We start from the raw sequence: 19464 nt of genomic DNA on the forward strand, positions 1-19464 counted from the left end.
AAAACATGGAACACTGTCAAGCCACTTCAGACCTCCAGTAAGTAAGACAGTAGCCTCACACCAGATGATAAAATACAGCTTATTGGTTAGAGAGCAGACATACCAATGAGGCTAGCTAGATTGCAAGCTTTGTACTACATTGGAACTGTACACCAGGAAATTGATAAGTTAGGGATTTGGGTGTGCTGGTGGATAGGTTCAGAGGGCATATTACAAAAGTGGTCAAGGCAGATCACAAGATTACTTAGTTATTGAAGAATATGCTAACATGCAGAGATAAGTTATCACTCCTCCTTTATAAGGCTTTGATATGGTCATGGCTGGGTTTCTTGGAGAGGATCCAGTGGTGAGTGATGAAGATGACAAGTGGTCTGTGGGATGTACCCTATAAGGATAGAATGAAGGTTTATGGGTTGCCAAAGTTGGTTAATTGGTGGGAAAAAAAAACAGGATATGACAGACACATTTTAAATTACTAAAAGGATGTTATAGGCTTGATACAGAAGAAATTTTTTTTGTCACTTGGCTTGAGAGTGAAGAACAAAACAGTGTAATCAGTAGCAAAGGCCTTAGGATTAGGTTTTTCACTTAGAGAGTGATGAATGGGTTGTTAGTTTGTTGTGGGTGCTTTGGTGGTGAATGCAATCAAGAAGAATTATAATTGGTATTGTATTAATGGTCTAAGATTCCCATGTAATAATTATTGTCTCTAATCGTCCCCCTTCCTCCCCTCCCCTTTTTTTTGAACGGGTTTTTGGAACAAAGCTCCTTTATAAATCATTGACCATACTACTATGTCGCAATTGCCATTTGTGTTATCTTCGCTCTGTAACACACCAGCCTGGTTGGCTGAGTGGTTAACGTATCTACTTTCCAGATAAGAGGCTGTGGGTTCGAATCCTGCCAGTTGCATGGATGTTTTTGATTGTCCTACTAACTTACCATGTGTATTGCCGTGACCTGTGTTCTGGTGCAGTATGACCTTTGATGTCTTTGTGCCATAAGAAAAAAGCTAGCACAAATAATTTTTCAAATTTTGATGCCTTGTTCTTTTTCTCTCTTGAAATCTTACAGGGAGAACCCTTTAAAAAAAAACATTAGAATGAAATGATGGAAGCACCAGGAGATTATATTAATCTGTAAAAACAGTAATTTGAGAATCCAGCTCCTGTCACACTTGGATAATATCAACATCCTTGTCTATCAATAATTGCTGAATTTCATATCATAGGGCTGAAACTTATTCTCACAAAGCACTGAAAGACAAACCTTTGTGATGTTTTCCCATTACTTTGTTCTCCTCATTTTGCTAGTGAAGTGCTGCTATATTTAAGCCAATGTGATATGTTGAATAATTTCATTCATTAATCATATAAATTATGTTGTACTTCTCTGTAATTGTTTCATTTTTTTTTTTACCTAAGAGAGGAAAAACACTTAACATTTATATTTAAATAGTACAGTTTGTATTATAATGAAAATTCTTAATTTCCAGGGAAAATTTCTATCCTGGAAGAAAGCACATTGAGTGCTGTGTGCAAACTTTTGGATCCCCCATCAAATGACTGGGAAAAATTAGCATTGTTTTTGGGGTTTGAAGAAAATGAAATAAATGGAATTAAACTCAGCACACGTGGTGCAAAAAGTCCTTGTAAATCAATCATCGAACATTTTGAGGTAAATTTTATGAATTTATTTGAATTAGAGGTAAGAATAGCTTTATAGAAATTTCATTGTGTATTTTAAAAGAATATTTTTTTTCCATAATGTAATGTTTCAATGAAAATGCACTAAAACGATGACTAAACTTTTAATTTCTCTTAGTCTCCCCCATCCCCTCCACACACACACACTTATTATGTATGTGTGGCATATATAATAATACGAGAATGTCAATCATTCTTGAAGGCCTCATTCCTTCGTTTGAGAAAGTTTTTTCACATATTAAGCACATTAGTAACTGCTCATTATTTATAGATGGAATAACTCCATTTAAATATTCACTTGAATATTGAGGATTTTCTTTTTTCACTCATTTTAATGGGCTACAGTGCCTACACAATATCAACAAAGTGTGCCACACGATACCACAGGCTAGATGTAAACTGCAAACTGGGATTGTCAGATAGACATTAGGAAAAGCAGAATCCACTACTTTTATAAAACTTATAAAAATAGTGGATTCTGCTAAAAATAGCCCAAATTAATTATTTTCAATGTAGAAAATTCAGACCAAAAAGTAGTCCAATTTACTTAACTCTCAATGTAAAAATTCTAAAAAATAAGCAGTGAACAATATTGCCAGATATGCAATATAAATAAGGATGCTAGATTAAATATGGAATTTTTTGCTTTTATTATATTAGTAGTATTATAATGCTTACCACCCCCTCAACATTCACAGTGCTCCCAGGAGAGTGCTTCTGCCCAGGTTAAGAACCACTGGACTAGAGCAACTTTTTCTGAGCCTTTCTTCAACTGGTTCCCAAGTTAGTGTATCTCAGGCATGGGCAAATTGTTTTTTTTTCTCCTGCAAACTCTTCATTTTCCATCTCTATTTCAGACAATAATATTTAGTGTTAGGGGAAAAGTTGGCAGCAGTTGTGTACTCTCCTCCATGGATTTCAATTAAAATCACTGCCAAACTCATTCCAGCTATTTTCTGATTGGCTAAGGGTGGAAACCAGCTGCCTACTTTTTTTTGGAAACTAAAGGAGTTAGCAGATTCCTTTATTTATTATTTTTATAACTACACGTTAAAAAAATGCAGAAATCAGATATCCAAACATAGTTTGTTGTAAAATCTTTGTTAGGCAGAATCAGTTTTGTCTGCTGTATAAGAGGTTCGCTCTTTGCAGAATTCACGAGGGGGGGGGGATTAGGAGATCATTACTGAAACATGTTGATTCAGTTTGGTTTCACGCATTCAAGCTGACATTGAATTATGGCACACCTTCTTTTCTTACGTAAGACATCTCCACTCCCATGTGACCAGAATGAAACTGTATAAAAAAATGTCCTCCCAACACCTACACTGTAACAGATGTAAACAAAGCAAAGTGGAAATTTTACCATAGTATCCAATACAGTACAATTTCCTAACAGTATAAGAAATAAAGGAAAATTATTCTGAGAAGTTTTGACTATCTCACATCCTATACTTTTGCTTGAGAAAGGAAAAAACTTCATTTTTCAAAGTTCCAAGAAAAAAATTGCTAATCTTATTTATTTTATTTTTTATTTTTGGAAAGTGCTAGAGGTAAGTTGTGGAAGTGGAATCAGTTACTGGGAAGGTTTATAGAAAATCTGCATTATTCAAAATGCACATTTTGCATAAATCTTCATGGTATATGGCATGTTTTAACCTGTTCATGTGCCAGAGACATATGAACAGGTTAAAACTTTGAGAAGATATTCTCCAATATCTTCTCAAAGTGTTGCTTCCCCTTTTAGAAGATATTTACCTGGATACTAAATGGATGAGGTTGAGCTGGCAGTTCATGATTTAGTCAAACAAATGGCATTCTGTATAGGCTTAAACCAAAAAAAAAAATGGTTGAGTAAAAAATTAAATGTCATACTGACTAAGGGTATTGTCCCAATCAAACAAAGTCCCTGCTGTTTTCATCAGAGAACCAGGGCATATATTGAAATTTCAGCTACTGGAATAAATTCAAATACTTGGCATTAGCAGACTTCAAGATAGATTTCATTGGTGGGAAAGAATTTGTCAACATAATTGTGTTACTGTAACAAAGAAGGCAAAAACAGGTATAATTATTGAACCCTCTGACATGGGGAAATAAATATGCATAGATTGTTTAGTATAGTTAAGAGAACTGCTTTTGAAGTGACAGAGCAGGCTAATTTGCTTTGATAAACACTGTGAATGAGCAATGTGCATTGAGGGAAGTGATCTAACCATTGCAGTGTAAGTGCACTGCAGATGTATTGTAATCCATAACCAAGCTTTGAACCCAAAAAAGTGTATGATAAAGGGGAAGAGGGAAGAACAACCTACACACCATTCTGTACGATATTCAGTTCTCTCTTATTTGATGAATGCGTGTCAAAAATGAGTCCTAAGAACATATCTTATTTTGCTACTGGAATAATAGTTTTGTTCCATCCTATGAACAGATGTGATCAATTAGTTGTTGAAGTTACAAGTATGACAGTAAACTTTAATTGTGATGTCATCAGTTTATAGAACATTTGCCTATTGTGAAAGAAAAAACTGTTCAGTGATTGAATTTACTCTGTTAGTAAAGAGTGCCATACTTAAGACAGAGCCTTAGAGAACACCCTCTTTTTGGTGATGTGGTAATATCCCCAGGATAATGCATTTGGACATGGCCTTAGAAGACTCGGCTGGGAAAGAAAATTTTCTTTTAATATTCCATATTTTCAGGCTGTGACATAAGTTTTTTTCATGTCACAGAAAACTGAAACCAGATATTTACATTTCAGATATGTTTCTGGACAGAGATCTAATGTCAAATGGTGATAGAAGAAAATCAGTTTTCTAACCACCAAAGAAGTCTGTTATTTACCATTTCTCCAATATCTTACAAAGACAACTAGTTAGAATAATAAATCAGGAATGCAATGATAGTTGACTTATGTTGTGAATCTGGAAATTCATGCTCAGTAAGTATTCTGTTGTATAGTAAAAGGAGTTGAGCAATCGGAGATGTTTTATCATCTGGTCCTGCTGTACTAGTATGACAAAGTGCTCTTTTCAGTTCATCCTTCGTGAATGACTGATTAGCATGACTCTAGCCCATTTGTAGAAAAGCTGACCCACTGTTGCTTGTTCTTTCATTATCAGTTATTCAGGAGGACAAAGCTTTCTCCTAAAATATCTGCAATTGCTTTGGTTTCCACAATTACACACGCATACGTATTATGTTCCAGGGCAGACAAATGGTGTATTCTTTATCTATCCTTCATTTTACAGATTTTATCCCTTACAACTTTTGCACTGGTTTGCATAATTAATAGGTGACATAAACTTGACCTCCTTATTGGTTTTGACTCTGATGTCACAATGTGCTTTGGCCTGAGCAGATTGAAAAGCTGTGAGATTTAATGGAGCAGAGTATTTCTGAAATATACCCCATTTGCTGTCTTGCTGATTTGTGCTTAGGGTTCCACCATGGCTAAGGATTTGAAAAATATCAGGGTGATATTTTTCAAATTGCAGTTGTTGCTGCTTCTTGGGCAGTACAATCAGTTATATATATATATATGTATCGCTGCTTCAGCCTTAAATTTTGCAAGATGAGAAATAGAATTCCAGTCACCTTGGATCTCCATTATTAATGTGAAGAATTGCTGTTCAGAAGATGTCAGAAGAAGGTTAGGAATGTCTAAAAAACGGTCAGAGACTTGTTTAAAATCTGGAAGGATGGATCTATCTCCATGGAACAAAGTTGAGGATTTTGGATGCAGTTGTTTTTCCAACAGCGACTTATGGATGTGAAACTTGGAACCTAAAGAAATCAGGTAAGAAACGGATATCTGCTTTTGAGATGTGGTGTTACAGAAGGCTGTTGAGGACATCATATACTGAAAGGCATACAAATGAATGGGTGTTAGAAAAGATCAGTAGAACTTTAAGGCTCCTTAAAGTTCTACTAAGAATATTGACAGAAGAAAATTAAAATATTTTGGACACATTGAAAGTATGGAAGGGGGACTTCTCAGAACAGTAATAGAAGGTAAAGTTCCTGGAAAAAGAGGAAGGGGTAGACATCAATGAGATGGATGAATGGTGTGTGTGTGTGTGTGTGTGTATGGAGTGACTGATCTTCAGAGAGTTGAGGCCTCCAGAAAAGCAAACAACAGGATTACATGGCGAGGCCTGGTGTGGCACATCACCAAGCATCGGAGCGACCATATGTCATCCGTAGATGCCCAGTGAACATATAGATATAGATGGCCAATTTTCCACATAGTTCCTGTGAGGACAGAACACAAATCACAGGAAAATTATTATTACTTTTATATATTTTCTCTTCAACATAACACACGAACAGCAGAAGAATAGTCTGTGGGGGAGGGGCATATAATAAGATCTTTTGCAGATTATGAGTGGATAAGCATATGAGAGCAAGTATTGCATCCATCATTAAAAAGAGAAAAATCATTATTTTCAAGCATATGCTCAACAGGGCTGCTTCACCTATTTTTCTTGGCACTACTATATGGATATTATGCCCATTAATGTCACTCATGAAAAGTATGAGCTGAGGCAGTTGCAATATAATATCAAGGTTGGTCTGACATGGAACCTGGTGGTAAATGAGTGAAACATATTGTAATAAGAAATCACACTGACAAGCACATATAGACATGCTGAAAAGGAGTACGATTGCCCACTAGGACAGCGATTCCTCCATGTGCAGGTTCATCTCCATTTCTGTCCTTACAAATTATAGTGAAATGCCATAATATGTCTAGTGCACATAGAAACAGATTTATGTTTCTACAGAAGAACATTGATATCCTCGATATTTTTGCAGAATCCATGACAGTTCCACTGTAAGAATTTCTCTATTGTTTTGGCTTTCTAGACATATCAGAATTCAAGAGGTTCAGTTTATTTTGAGAAATACAGATGGCTATGGAAAAATGTTGAAATGCATCATTTGATACTGTATTTTGTGTTATTTTTTCTGTTTAATTCAGTGGATATAGAAGTATTATTTTTTTCTGTGGCAGTATGAGGTTTTCTTTCAGTGATGGCCCTTGCCATAATTTTCTTGAGAAGAGTTATTTTAGGTGTGAGACCATAATAGGTTGGGCAACTGATGTGCTCCAAAGAGAAGTACTCACAATTATAAAGTTCAGGGGTGGCAAAATAGACACACAGCTTTGTGTCACTCATGTTATTTTCTTAACTGCCACTCAACTTGTGTAAAAGGATTTCAGAGGATCTTTTGTATCCCTTTTTCATCTTCTTTTGTCATGCATGCTAGTAGGTTAGATTGTCTCGTGCTAGTAGGTTGGATTATCTCCCTCACATTGACACATTTAGGTTTTTTTGCAGAGGAAAATTTATTATTATGCTCTTTACACATTCACAACAGACAGTATTTATGCCATGATGATATTCCTGGTTGGAACTAAGTGATTATCCTTATGTATCAAGATGTGGCTCATACCTGTTCTCTCTTTAAGCTCTGAGCATATCTCAGCTGGAACATGGAGATCCCATTTGATATCACACTTCTAATAGAATAGTTGAGTTAAAAAAATGAGACTTTTTGTGGTTATGAGACCATAGGTTTTTAATTAATACATAGATTAGTATAATCCCGCCTACTAGTTTCGCTAGCGACTGTCCAGCTTTGTTAAGGCGCGAACGGTACATACAAAAAAATATGAGAGAATACAGAAATGTTGCTAACTGTTAGGCAGTTAAGTTTGAACATATGCGTGACAATGCGTGCATGTGTTGAGAAGCTTCAGTCAGTATCATGGATACGTGTTGTATGCACAAGCGTTACATGATTTTTCGCATATTGTAGTTCCGTTAAACTGAGTGAGTTGATTAAGTTTTTCCATATATCTTTCAGTATGGCACCCTGATTTCTCTTGAGGTTGTTACCCGTTCTTAGTACCACTTCCGCTTCTTTTAAAATTCTGTAACTGTAATCATCATCTAAATACGGCATAGAGCTATTTTCCCAGTGAATTGCATGGTTGGAAGTAGAAAAGTGATGTGCTAAGCCTGAGGAGACTGTCCTGTTGTGATTAACATCCCCAACATGCTCCTTCTGTCTGATTTCCAGGCTTCTTGAAGTTTGCCCAATATATGAAAGACCACATGTACATGGAATTTTATAAACACCTGGATATTTGAAATATGGTACACTGTCTTTAGGAGATCTAAATACTTGTCTGATGGTAGTAGTTGGCTTAAATACCACTCTGATGTTGTGAGATTTTAACATTCTCACTAATCTTGAAGAGACTGAATCAACATAAGGGATGACTACTGTTGAAGCGTACTGGGCGACTGTTCCTTGTTGTTGGAGGTTGTCTTTATAAAGGAATTTGTTGATGATGTTTGTAGGAAAACCATTCTGCGATAATGTTATAGCAATGTGAGAAAGTTCTGTCTGTACCTCTTCTTCGTCTGAAATAAACTTTTTGGCTCTGTTCCATATAACATGTGAATGATGCTATGTTTTTGTGATCTATGATGGAAGAATTAGAAGAATAATGTAAATAACGTCCAGTATCTGTAGGTTTTCTGTATATGGAAAGTTTAAAATTATTCTCTTGCCTTTTCACCAGTATGTCTAGAAGGGGAAGTTGTCTGTTTTTTTTTCAACTTCTAGAGTAAATTTAATTTTGTTATGAAGTGAGTTTATTCTCTCTAAAAACGCCTGTAGGTTTTCCATGTTTTCATTCCAAATGATGAAAATATCATCAACGTATCTCCACCATATCGATGATTTAGGTGTAAATTTGGTAAAATTTTCATTTTCCAACTTTTCCATGAATAAGTCTGCACAAGGTGGTGACAGTGGGCTACCCATTGCTAGGCCTTCCAATTGTTGGTAAATTGTGTTGTTTACTTTGAAGAAATTTGATTTCAGGCAGTGATTGAACAACTGTGTAATGTCTGTAGGGAAGAGATCTTTAATAATGTTAATGACCTCCTCCACTGAAACATTCGTAAATAAGGAAACTACATCCAGGCTGGCTATTATGTCCATTTGTGATGTCTTAACGTACTTCAGTTTCTCTACAAATTGTTAAGAGATCTTAATGTAGGACTGTTTGTCTAATTTTTCCTTTTAGTAAGTTGGCAAGGTGTTTAGCCAATAGGTATGTAGGGGAGGATCTGCCATCCACAATCAGACGAAGTGGAACACCCTCTTATGCACTTTGGGTGCACCATAAAGGCGACGAGTTATGGGATGTGCGGATTTGAGTTTGCTTTTTAATTCCTCAGGCCAACCAGTTATATTTTTGATCAGGTTTGTTTCGTGGTTACGCGGGCTACTATTTAAGCTCCCACTCAGTATTTATTTTGCTATGTGTATTTATTATAGCTAACTAGTGGTACAGAAATTGCAGTTGGTGTTATTGTTGTCATGATAGGATTTTTCTTTAGTATTTTATATGTGGAACTGTCCAACAGGAGATTGTTTATCTTAGTGAAATAGTCTTTTGAGTTAAGAATAACTGTTGAGTTCCCCTTATCAGCTTTAGTAATGATTATCTCTTTGTTGTTTCGTAAGTTACGAATGGCCTTCCTGTCGTATGGAGTGGTGTTCTGTTTGGGTTGTTTTGCTTTTGCAAGGATAATCGTGGTCTGGAATCTAATATCGTTAGCTGTAGCCTTTGGGAGAGGACGGAGGCCTTTTTCAATTTCACAAATGAAGTCCATTTTTGGAATGACCATCACCATCTCAATCTCCACACCATCGAAATCACCATCACCCCTAATTTCATTCCAAAAATGGACTTCATTTGTGGAATTGAAAAAGGATGGAGGCCTTTTTCAATCATTAGCTGTAGCCTCTGGGAGAGGCTACAGCTAATGATATTAGATTCCAGACCACGATTATCCTTGCAACAGCAAAACAACCCAAACAGAACACCACTCCGTACGATAGGAAGGCCATTTGTAACTTATGAAACAACAAAGAGATAATCATTACTAAAGCTGACAAGGGGAACTCCACAGTCATTCTTAACTGAAAAGACTATTTCACTAAGATAAAACAATCTCCTGCCAGACAGTTCCACATATAAAATACTAAAGGAAAATTCTATCATGACAAGCCACGAAACAAACCTGCTGATAAGGAATATAACTGGTTGGCCTGAGGAATTAAAAAGAAACTCAAATCCGCACATCCCATAACGCCTCGCCTTTATGGTGCACCCAAAGTGCATAATGATGGTGTTCCACTGCATCCGATTGTGGATGGCAGATCCTCCCCTACATACCATACTACATTCCCGGATGCTAATAATGTCAAGTTCTTTCCTAATATCCTCGTTTTTAATATGATGTTACCATTGATGCCATCTGTCACACCTCTCATCTTTCTCAGGACTCTCATATCTGCAGTCTCTAGTCTTTGGTCAAGAATTTTACTTCTGACCCAGCTCTCAGATCCATAAGTTAAAACTGGTTTGAACACTGTCTTGTATACAGCTAACTTAGTGTTCCGACTAATTTCTCTCTTATTCCATATGAATTTATTCAATTGACTTCCCACCATACCAGCTTTGCTGATTCTGTTGTCTATTTCTATATTTAATTTACCATCTTCACTAAAAATCATGCCTAAGTAGCTGAAATGTTTTACTTGTTCCACAGGTTCTCCATTCACAACACAGTTGACATTTTCAATGATTCTGCCTATTTTCATTGTCTTTGTCTTTTTATTGCTGACCTTCATACCATATCTATTACAACAGTTATTCAATTTAGTCACAGAATCTTGCAGACTTGTAGCGGATTTATTTAGAAGTATAACATTGTCTGCATAAAGCAAATAGCTGACATTAACATCTCCAATTTTGATATCATGTTTAATACCACTTTCCTTCATAATGTGATTAATATAGATAATGAATAACAGAGGAGATAATGTACATCCTTGTCTCACACCAGATTTAACATTAAACCATCTTCCTGTACTTCCTTCAATTCTAACTGCTGACTTACAACTCAAATAAAGACTAAGTATTGCTTGATTAACTTGACTAAGTATTGCCTCATTGACACCATATAACTGTAGAGTATTGAATAGCTCTTCTCTCTTGGCACCTTGTTATATGCCTTTTCCAGATCGACAAAACTTAAGTATAGATCTTTGTTATATTCCCATGCTTTCTCAACTATTTGTCGCAAAGTGAAGATCTGATCCTGACAGCCTCTATTTGGCCTGAATCCAACTTGTTCTTCACCAAGCTTTTCTTCTACAATTCTTCTCAACACTTTCTCAAGTATACTGGCATAAATCTTACCAGGAACACTCAGTAGGGATATACCTCTGTAATTCTCACATTCAGTTTTATTTCCCTTTTTATATATGGGTACTATCAGAACTCCACTCCAATCATCAGGAATTTGTCCCTTTGTCCTGGCCTTCTGAACTATGCAGTGCCGCCACTGTAAGACTTTAATACCACCATACTTCAGCATTTCTGGCTGAATATTATCTACTCCTACTGCCTTTCCACATTTCAGGTCTTTGATGGCTTTTTCTACTTCAAGTATGGATATGTATTCCTGACTATATGCCTGTTGAGTGTTTTTTACCACTGTGCTATCACTGCTTGTTTCATTTAGCAATTTTTCGAAGTAATTACTCCATACTTCAAGGATATCTTTTTCTCCTGTTTTCATGTCACCTTTATCATCTCTATCTCCTTTTACAGCACTCTTTCCTACGTTTCTAAGCTTCAACAACCTTCAGAATATTTTGTCACCTTCTTGATATTTATTTTCTATGTTCTTGCCAAAGTCCTTCCATGACTTTTGTTTAGCTTTCTTACATTTGTCTCTGTATTCTGTAAGAGCACAAGCTGATTTATTTGCCAGGAACTTTTGATATGCTTTCTTCTTTTCCTTCACTGCCTCTTTAACTTCCTGTGTCCACCACAGAGTTCTGATTTATCTATCCTTGCACACAACATCACCACATGCCTCTCTGGCTGAATCACTCAGTGTTTTCTTCAGGGCTTGCCACTGAATTGCCACAGTTTGGTTCTGCTCTCAAACGCTTTCATTTTTTCTTCAATAATTTTTGTGTATTTTAGTCTACAGTTCACATCTGAGAGCTGCTCAACTTTTATTCGCTTTAAAACTTTCTTGCATGTTATTCTTGTCAATATGAAACTCAGTTTTATCCTGCTCAAGACTAAATAGTGATCGCTTCCAATTTCAAATCCTCTGTAGACTCTGGTGTCCTGCACCAGGGAGAAAACATCACTATCAACAATAACATAGTCAGTGAGACTTTTCTTATTCCTTGTCTCTTCTCTCCATGTGAATTTTTTGCACATTTTTATGTTGGAACATAGTGTTAGTAATAACCAGTCCATGTCCTCAGCAGAAATCCAACAGGTATTTGCCATTATTATTAGCTTTGCTCTTTTCTCCAAATTTTCCCAAATATTTTTGTATGTCTGACAATCATTTCCTACTCTGCTATTTAGATCCCCAACAAGAACCAACTTTTCCTTTTTCGTTGTATCAGTTGCTTTCTCTAAAGCATGAAAAAATTCCTCTACTTCTACCTTACTAGAATTTTCTGTGGGACCGTAGGCACAAATAAGTCTCATTGTCCAGTTCCCCGTTCTCATATTTGCCCACATCACTCTACTTGAGACTGCCTGCCATTCAAGAAGATTATCCTCTTATTTAGTGTTGAATACTATGGCTACTCCTTCTTTTCCTTGATTATCATTGCTTCAATATAAGATTTTATATTTATTGCTCAGAAAGTGCTCACCAGTTTTTGTCTTTTTTATTTCAGTCACCCCATTATGTTGATCTGGTACTTATCTAATTCCTCAGCTAGCTCCATTTCTTTGCCATTCAGGCTTCTTATGTTGATAGTACTGATCTTTAACTCTGGTGATGTTGAGTTGGGGTGTGTTTTGAGATTTGTTCCAGTAGCTGAGTTTTCACTGTTCACCCTGGTTCCCTGGCGAAAACAATAGGGGCCTTGTTTAAATGGGCGACACCCTAGCCGGCATGAAATTTTGTCATATTGTACCATCATCAGGGTGCATCACGAGAAGGTGAGGATTGGACATTAGGTCAGAAGCGCTGGTTGGCTCTCCGCATTACACATAGTCTTTAAAGGAATGCGGAGAACTGACCAGCGCTTCTGACCTAATGTCCAATCCACACCCCATGACCAAATATGTATAATTTATATAGAGTAGTTGAGTTTTATGAGGTGATGCTGTAACTAATGTCACAGTTTTTGATATCCTTGATAAGTTTCATGTCCAAGAATATACCTACCAAACCTCTTAAGCCATTTTTATTGAGTAAAGAAGAGTGACCATTTCACCTCTTCCACAGATAATGAGAGACACTGGTAGATTTATGTGTGTCTAAAGTCATTTCCTTCTTATTTCTGTCATCTTATATTTGCAGTATTTGTAGTTGCAGCCTTGTGAAGGACCTGGAACATTTGGGGACAAAGGATTAATGCTCAAAAGGATTTTTATTTCTTGGTTCAGCACCAGAGATACTCACCCACTACAGAGCCATACATGGATGTCCACTATCTGACAAGCAATAAATGTTCAGAAGTGAAATGCCAGGGTGAATCCAGATACTATGCCAGCACTGCAGCAAGCCTTCTGCTCTGTCCTCAGCCCATGGGGCAGGAGACTTAATGCAACACCATTGACCCTTACATACAGTGTTGCTGAAGCAGGGACCAAAGTAATGCACAATAAAACAACCACCCTTCCACTGGAAATCATGTTTACTTGATTTTTAGGTAATTTTAATTACACTGTAAAGCCAAAAAAAAAAAAAACCATAGCATACTGGAATAAGGAATATAAAACACAGCTAGAAGTTGAATGTACTTAGGAAGGAAAAATTGGCATGAGAAGTCCTTATGACCTGTAGAAGAAGGAAGGGTTAGGGTAGGTTGACTTTAGTTGTCAAGAAGTTGCACACATAGGTCATGTCAGCATATTTCAAGTTCAGGGGCTGGAATAGCAGCAGGAAAGAAGAGATCTCTAGCAGGGAAAGTGGAGTTTGAAATTTTAAATAAGTTAGATGCTAATTAAGCTGTGGAACTGAATGGGACATTGCCACATATATTAAGGCAGCATGCAAAAGAGCTGACTTAGTCTTGCAGTAAGAACAGTTCCAGAAGCAAAGGTACATTAAACTGCAGGCCAGTTTGTGTATCAGATGTGGTGGTGGTGGTGGTGATGATGTTAGATTATTGCTAATTTGAGATGGAATTCAAACTTGGATTGATGAGAATATATATCATCCTAGAGCACCATGGGTTTGTTTAGGGGATTTCTTGTTTCAATAACCTGCTTACATTTTCTAATAGGTGGTGTGTGTGTGTGTGTGTGCGCGCATGCATGTGTGTCCATCCATCAGGCAGGGAAGATACTTATATGGTAATTTTTCTCAAATTTGCAAATATGGTCAAGGGGGATGAATGGTCATTTGGTAGCCTAGTTACATGACATTGGTTGATGTAGTTCAAATTTTGAGTTTAGATATTTAGTTTGAACATGTTTGTATTATTTGCATATCATGTTTGCACATGATACTAAGAAAAAATTAATTTCAGGAATCTCTGAAGTGATGATGTTCAGAGGATTTGAGTAAGTTGGTTTGGGGATGGGCACATCTTGCTAATTGTAAAGTTATACACTTCACTTTGGCCAGAGAAGATGGAATGAAATGTATTGTATTGAATGAACTTTGCTGCAGGTGGTAGAGGAGGGTAAGGGATCTGATAGTATTAGAGGAGAGGATGCTGAATTTCAGTGACATGCTGCAAAAGTTATTAGAGGTTACACAGAAAATTGCTGACAGTTGATTGTATAAGGCCAAACCTGGGATGGCTGTGTGATAAGGATAGGAGCAGGTTACCAGAACTCTGGAATGTTGAATGTGAGGACAGATTAAGACAAATATGTTCTGTGAAGCTTGGCTGTTAAAAAAATGATGATATTGGGAGATATTACATCTCTCTCTCTAGCAATGAGTTAAGACCAGAAATAATACACTAGCTGACAATTCAATTAGTATTGTCACTTGTTTGGTTTTCGTGTTCAATAATGCTATGTGTTCTTCCTGCATGCATCTACATAATTGTAATTATGTAAGAAACTCATTCACTGCAAGCTGATCTTAGATTTTTTTTATGTAAAAAAAAAAAAAAAAAAAACTTGCTGCTATTTTTTTTTAAACTAAGAATGTAAGGAAACTCTAAGATCAGCTTGCAGTGTATAAGTTCTCTATAGTCCAAGAGAAGGGATATTAGTTATCTCACTGTTAATAAACTTATCTTTCTTTAGTTGTTTAATGATTCTTATAGAAATTATTCTTTTTTACAGAAAGAACATGATGTGGACATGCTCATTAATGCAATGGAAATGGCTGAACTACACAAAGCAGCTAAGCTCATAAGAGATTCAGCATCATGATGTGATAATTTAAAACACTTTTTGTGAACTCCTTTGTGATCCATGTGAATATTGAAGAACATCAGCAATATGCTGCAGTCCAAAAGTATTTTTGAGAACCTTTTAAAGAGTAATATACATAATTATGTAAATAAAAAACATGACATGCAGTTAATTGTTGTTGAAGATCTTAACACATTCATAGAATGTTTCATTTCCGAACATTATGCACTTGTTTAAGTAATGCTGCCTCATCTTTAAATCTATGTTTGTGAATGTCAATTGTTAAACTTTAATGCTATTATTCATCACGTAATTTATAAACTGTTGATCTATAAGCCTGAGAAAGACATGTTATCGTTTACTGTAATTAAAGCAAATATTTGTTTTGGCTGTGCTGTTTTGAATACTTTAAGTATAGTATTTATGTATACTATTATACTTCTTGCAACAGTATTGTCAAAATTATGTACATACCCATGATTGCAAATTCTGTTTAATGTATAAGCAATCTTAATGTAAAGAAGAAATCTAAATAGGAAATATCATCTCAGATACCATACTCTCTGCAGGTGACCAAGTGATATTTGAAGCAGCCAAGAACAATCTACAAAAAGATACATATGAATTTATTTTTAATAATTAAACAGTGTAATGTGCCAGTCACTCAAGAAAAAACTAAAATTATGGCATTCAAAGGAAAAGTGACCATCCAAACTAAATTAGTAATAGACAAAATAATTTCACCAGCCAGTACTTTTTTATTTGGACTATAAATTAAGTTACAGTAAAGAATTAGATGTTTCATAAAATTAACAATTCCCTCAGGTAAATGGAATAATAATTCCATTCTGGATTGATGCTAGAGAGCTTCAGTGTATGTGATTGCTGGTAAAGAGCTCCAGAAAAGTTAAGTGCTATTTTGTGTAATAATTGGTAATATTGCTTGCATTTTAGTCACTGCAACAATACCACTTGTGCCTTGCATGTTGAAAGTCACAAATGTGCAAGGAATGAGACTATAAATTTCTTTCGTACTGTTACGGTGCGATCACTCTGGCAATGAGGCCACCAGAATAGAAGCATCAAGGGTTTTGAGAATATGAGGCCACTGCTTCCAACACCACACCATTCAGGTATGGCATGCACCAAATCATTCGCAGATAAGTGGCCATCATCACAATCTATTGAGACTCATCCTCATCCATACGTGGCCACTTTGATCAGGCGTCTTATTTATTGGAAAGGGTCCAGAGAAGACTGACTAAGGTGGTTACTGGTCTTTGGGAATAAGAAAATAGATTGAAGGAATGCAGTTTGCAAAACCTTGTGAATAGGAGAGGATATGATTGAAATGGTAAAGGTTTGCTACTAGGTAGAAGAAATTTTTCATAGAATGGTAAAATGGGTTAGAATAAAGGGACATCTTTAGATACTGTTTAAGTAGAATCTTTGCATGGAAGGTGGAATACATTGCCTGACATTGTGAAGAATGCAGATACATTATTATTTATTACGTGACACCTTCAAGGACTCAACACAGATTTGAATGAGTTTAAAGCATGGTTTGATAGGCTTTGTGTGTAATGGTGTATACCTCCCATGATGTGACTCCATGGAGGTGTTTTGTTAATAATAATAATAATAATAATAAAAACATTTAAGGTCAGATAACTAATAATGTATAATATTTTATCAAAACCACTACCATTTGTTGGTTGGATGTTAAGGCACAGACAACAAGAGGAGAAGATAAGAATTACTGCAGAAGAAATGAAATCGATAACAGCAGGTTATACATGACTAAATAAAAAGAGAAATGAAGACGTGAAAAGAACTGAACCAAATAGAAAGAATACCCAGGAAGAAAAATTACAAACGAGGAAGACCTTAACCTAGATTTGTGAAAGGAGAAAGAAGTATAACAAAAAATTATTCTGTACACTTCAGAAAAAATAGAATGTCAGAACCAGACATTCTGATTCTTTCCAAATGTGCTCTATAGGATTCAGACTTTGTACTACTTAGTCCTAGTTGGAACCAGTCTGAAGTTCCCAGTATTTATTTTTCTGAAAACTACAGCAGTGGATCTTAGCAAATGACAGAGTTTTAATTTGTGTATGTGTGTATGTATTTTTTTTTTTCATGTTAGAATCTTTAATATATTAAAAACTAAAGCAAACTCAACCATGTTTATTGGATTTTTAAATAGTTAAAAAAAAAACAGGCTTTTGGAATTTTTCTCTTCTATTTGAGCATGAAAAAAAGAGGGAAACTGTAAATTCAAATTCTTGTTAAAAGGTTGGATTTTTTTTTTTATTACAACTCATTTGAAAATCTTGCTTCTTCATATTCTGCCATCATTGTGAACGATGGACCAAGAGTTACATAATCTAGAAACCCAGGCTCTAGACTAAACATGATATGTTTCAAGTCATTTCAGACCGCTAATAAGTAGGGCATTTATTTTATGTTGCATTGGTATTTGAACTCACGCTGGTAGTTGAGGGAACAGAGATGTTATCCAGCCAACAGGATAATAACACGACCCATGTTATAATATGATCCATGCTCACGATATCTTGTTTCTTATTACATCTAACATTTGTCGCATGTAGAATGGATTTAAAAAGTTACAGTTTGTTACTTAGAAATCTCTACCTCTTTCATATTTGTGTTTTATTGTATTAATCTGAAGTACACAATATTGTTGTATACAAAACTAGTAATTGATGTATTAAATTATTTTACTTTTTTACATGTTTATTGCTAGTATTAGTTTCATAATTATGAATACTACATGCCATGGGAATATCAACTCCAGTCAGAGCATTAATTTATTGAATCAAGTACCATGCAGGTTCTTATGAACTTCACATAAAATCAGGAGTCTACTTGGACACTGATTAAAATTCATGAATGTTTTAGCACGCTGAACACAAAATAAGGACCACCCTTCTAAAAATGTATGGCTTAACTGTTGTGAAAGATTTCATTGTGCAGAAGTTATGGAGACAAAAACACACGTTGGAGCAGTTATTTTACTTACAATTAGAAAATAACATTCAACATTTTGACCATTCAGTTGTTTTCTTTTTGATGCGTTTCGTGGGGTTGTAGTTTACCATTTGGTAGGTGTGGTCCGATACCAAATGGTTCATTTTTTCTATGTAGGTTGTCCAATCTAAAACAATAAAAGCAGATAAAGGGAATGCTACTGTGCTCCTATAGAACATATTGCCACACGACATCACAGCCCTCTTTGCCCACGTACTCCGCTCCAAATATTTCGTGTGGCAAAACAATTTTTACTTCAAAAAGAAGGTACAGCCATGGGCTCACCACTTCCCCTCCCCCAATAGCTAACTTTTATATGGAAGACTTTGAGCAACGAGCTCTAGAGTCAGTGCGCCTAAAGCCCAAAATTTGGCTCAGATACGTTGATATTTTCGCCATTTGCCCCATGGCCGCGAAGCACTAAATACATTCCTTAGTCACCTAAACAAACAACACAAACGTATCCAATTCACCATTGAAATAGAAAATAACTCTCATCCTTTCCTAGACACACTTGTCACATGTCTTCCCTCAGGCTGTCTCTCCTTCGTCTACCGCAAACCCACACACAGGCCAGTACATACACAAAAATTCTTACCACCACCCAACACAAAAATTAGGTGTCATAAGCACCCTTAAACACAGAGCTCAAACTATTTGTTCAAATGAGCAAGCTCTAAACCAGGAATACGAGATCATCAACCATACATTTATAAAAAATGGATACAATAAAAAAACTATTGATGAAGTTTTTTTAACAAGATCCTCCACAGAGACACCACTAAAAACAAAAAGGATTTCAAGAATGCCATTGCATTCCTTATGTTAGAAGCATTTCAGAAAAAATAGAACACTACACAAATACATCAAACTACCTCTAAACCCCTGACAAAATTAAGACACCTACTCAGTTCTTCCAAAGATTCTCTTCTATACCTAGCCCACCCAGGGGTTTACAAAAATACAATGCACATGTAACTTACCATACATGGGGAAAAAAATAGGGCGAACCATCCCAGTTAGGAAGGACGAACACAAACAACACATTAAATAACTCTATTTTGGAAAAACTGGCCTTTCAGACCACGCACTCCAGAGACACACCACAGAATTGATTGGAAAGGTACCAAGTCCCTACACCACACCACACCAAAACCTGTTCGAGAGTAGATTTAAAGAAGCATGTGAAATGCTCACAAAAATGACTGTCTAACCATTCCAAGAATGTGGAGGATCCATTTA

General features: G+C 36.0%; 1 protein-coding gene across 5 annotated transcripts in view; it reads left to right on the plus strand.

Moving 5' to 3' along the window:
* Positions 1-17923, plus strand: part of LOC150096319 (nuclear factor NF-kappa-B p105 subunit-like) — a 378899-nt gene extending 360976 nt beyond the window's left edge. For all 5 annotated transcript variants that reach the window (XM_090409204.1, XM_090409205.1, XM_090409208.1 and 2 more), the window contains exons 18-19: positions 1496-1677; positions 15097-17923. In XM_090409204.1, coding sequence (XP_090265330.1) covers positions 1496-1677; positions 15097-15186 — 272 coding nt within the window. In that variant the 3' untranslated portion in view covers positions 15187-17923. The remainder of the gene's footprint in view (positions 1-1495; positions 1678-15096) is intronic.
* The last annotated feature ends 1541 nt before the right edge of the window (positions 17924-19464 follow it).

This window comes from Typopeltis vanoorti, chromosome 19 (assembly GCF_054136105.1).
Source record: "Typopeltis vanoorti isolate ZY-2024b chromosome 19, IOZ_Tvanoo_1.0, whole genome shotgun sequence".
Taxonomy (NCBI): Eukaryota; Metazoa; Arthropoda; class Arachnida; order Uropygi; family Thelyphonidae; genus Typopeltis; species Typopeltis vanoorti.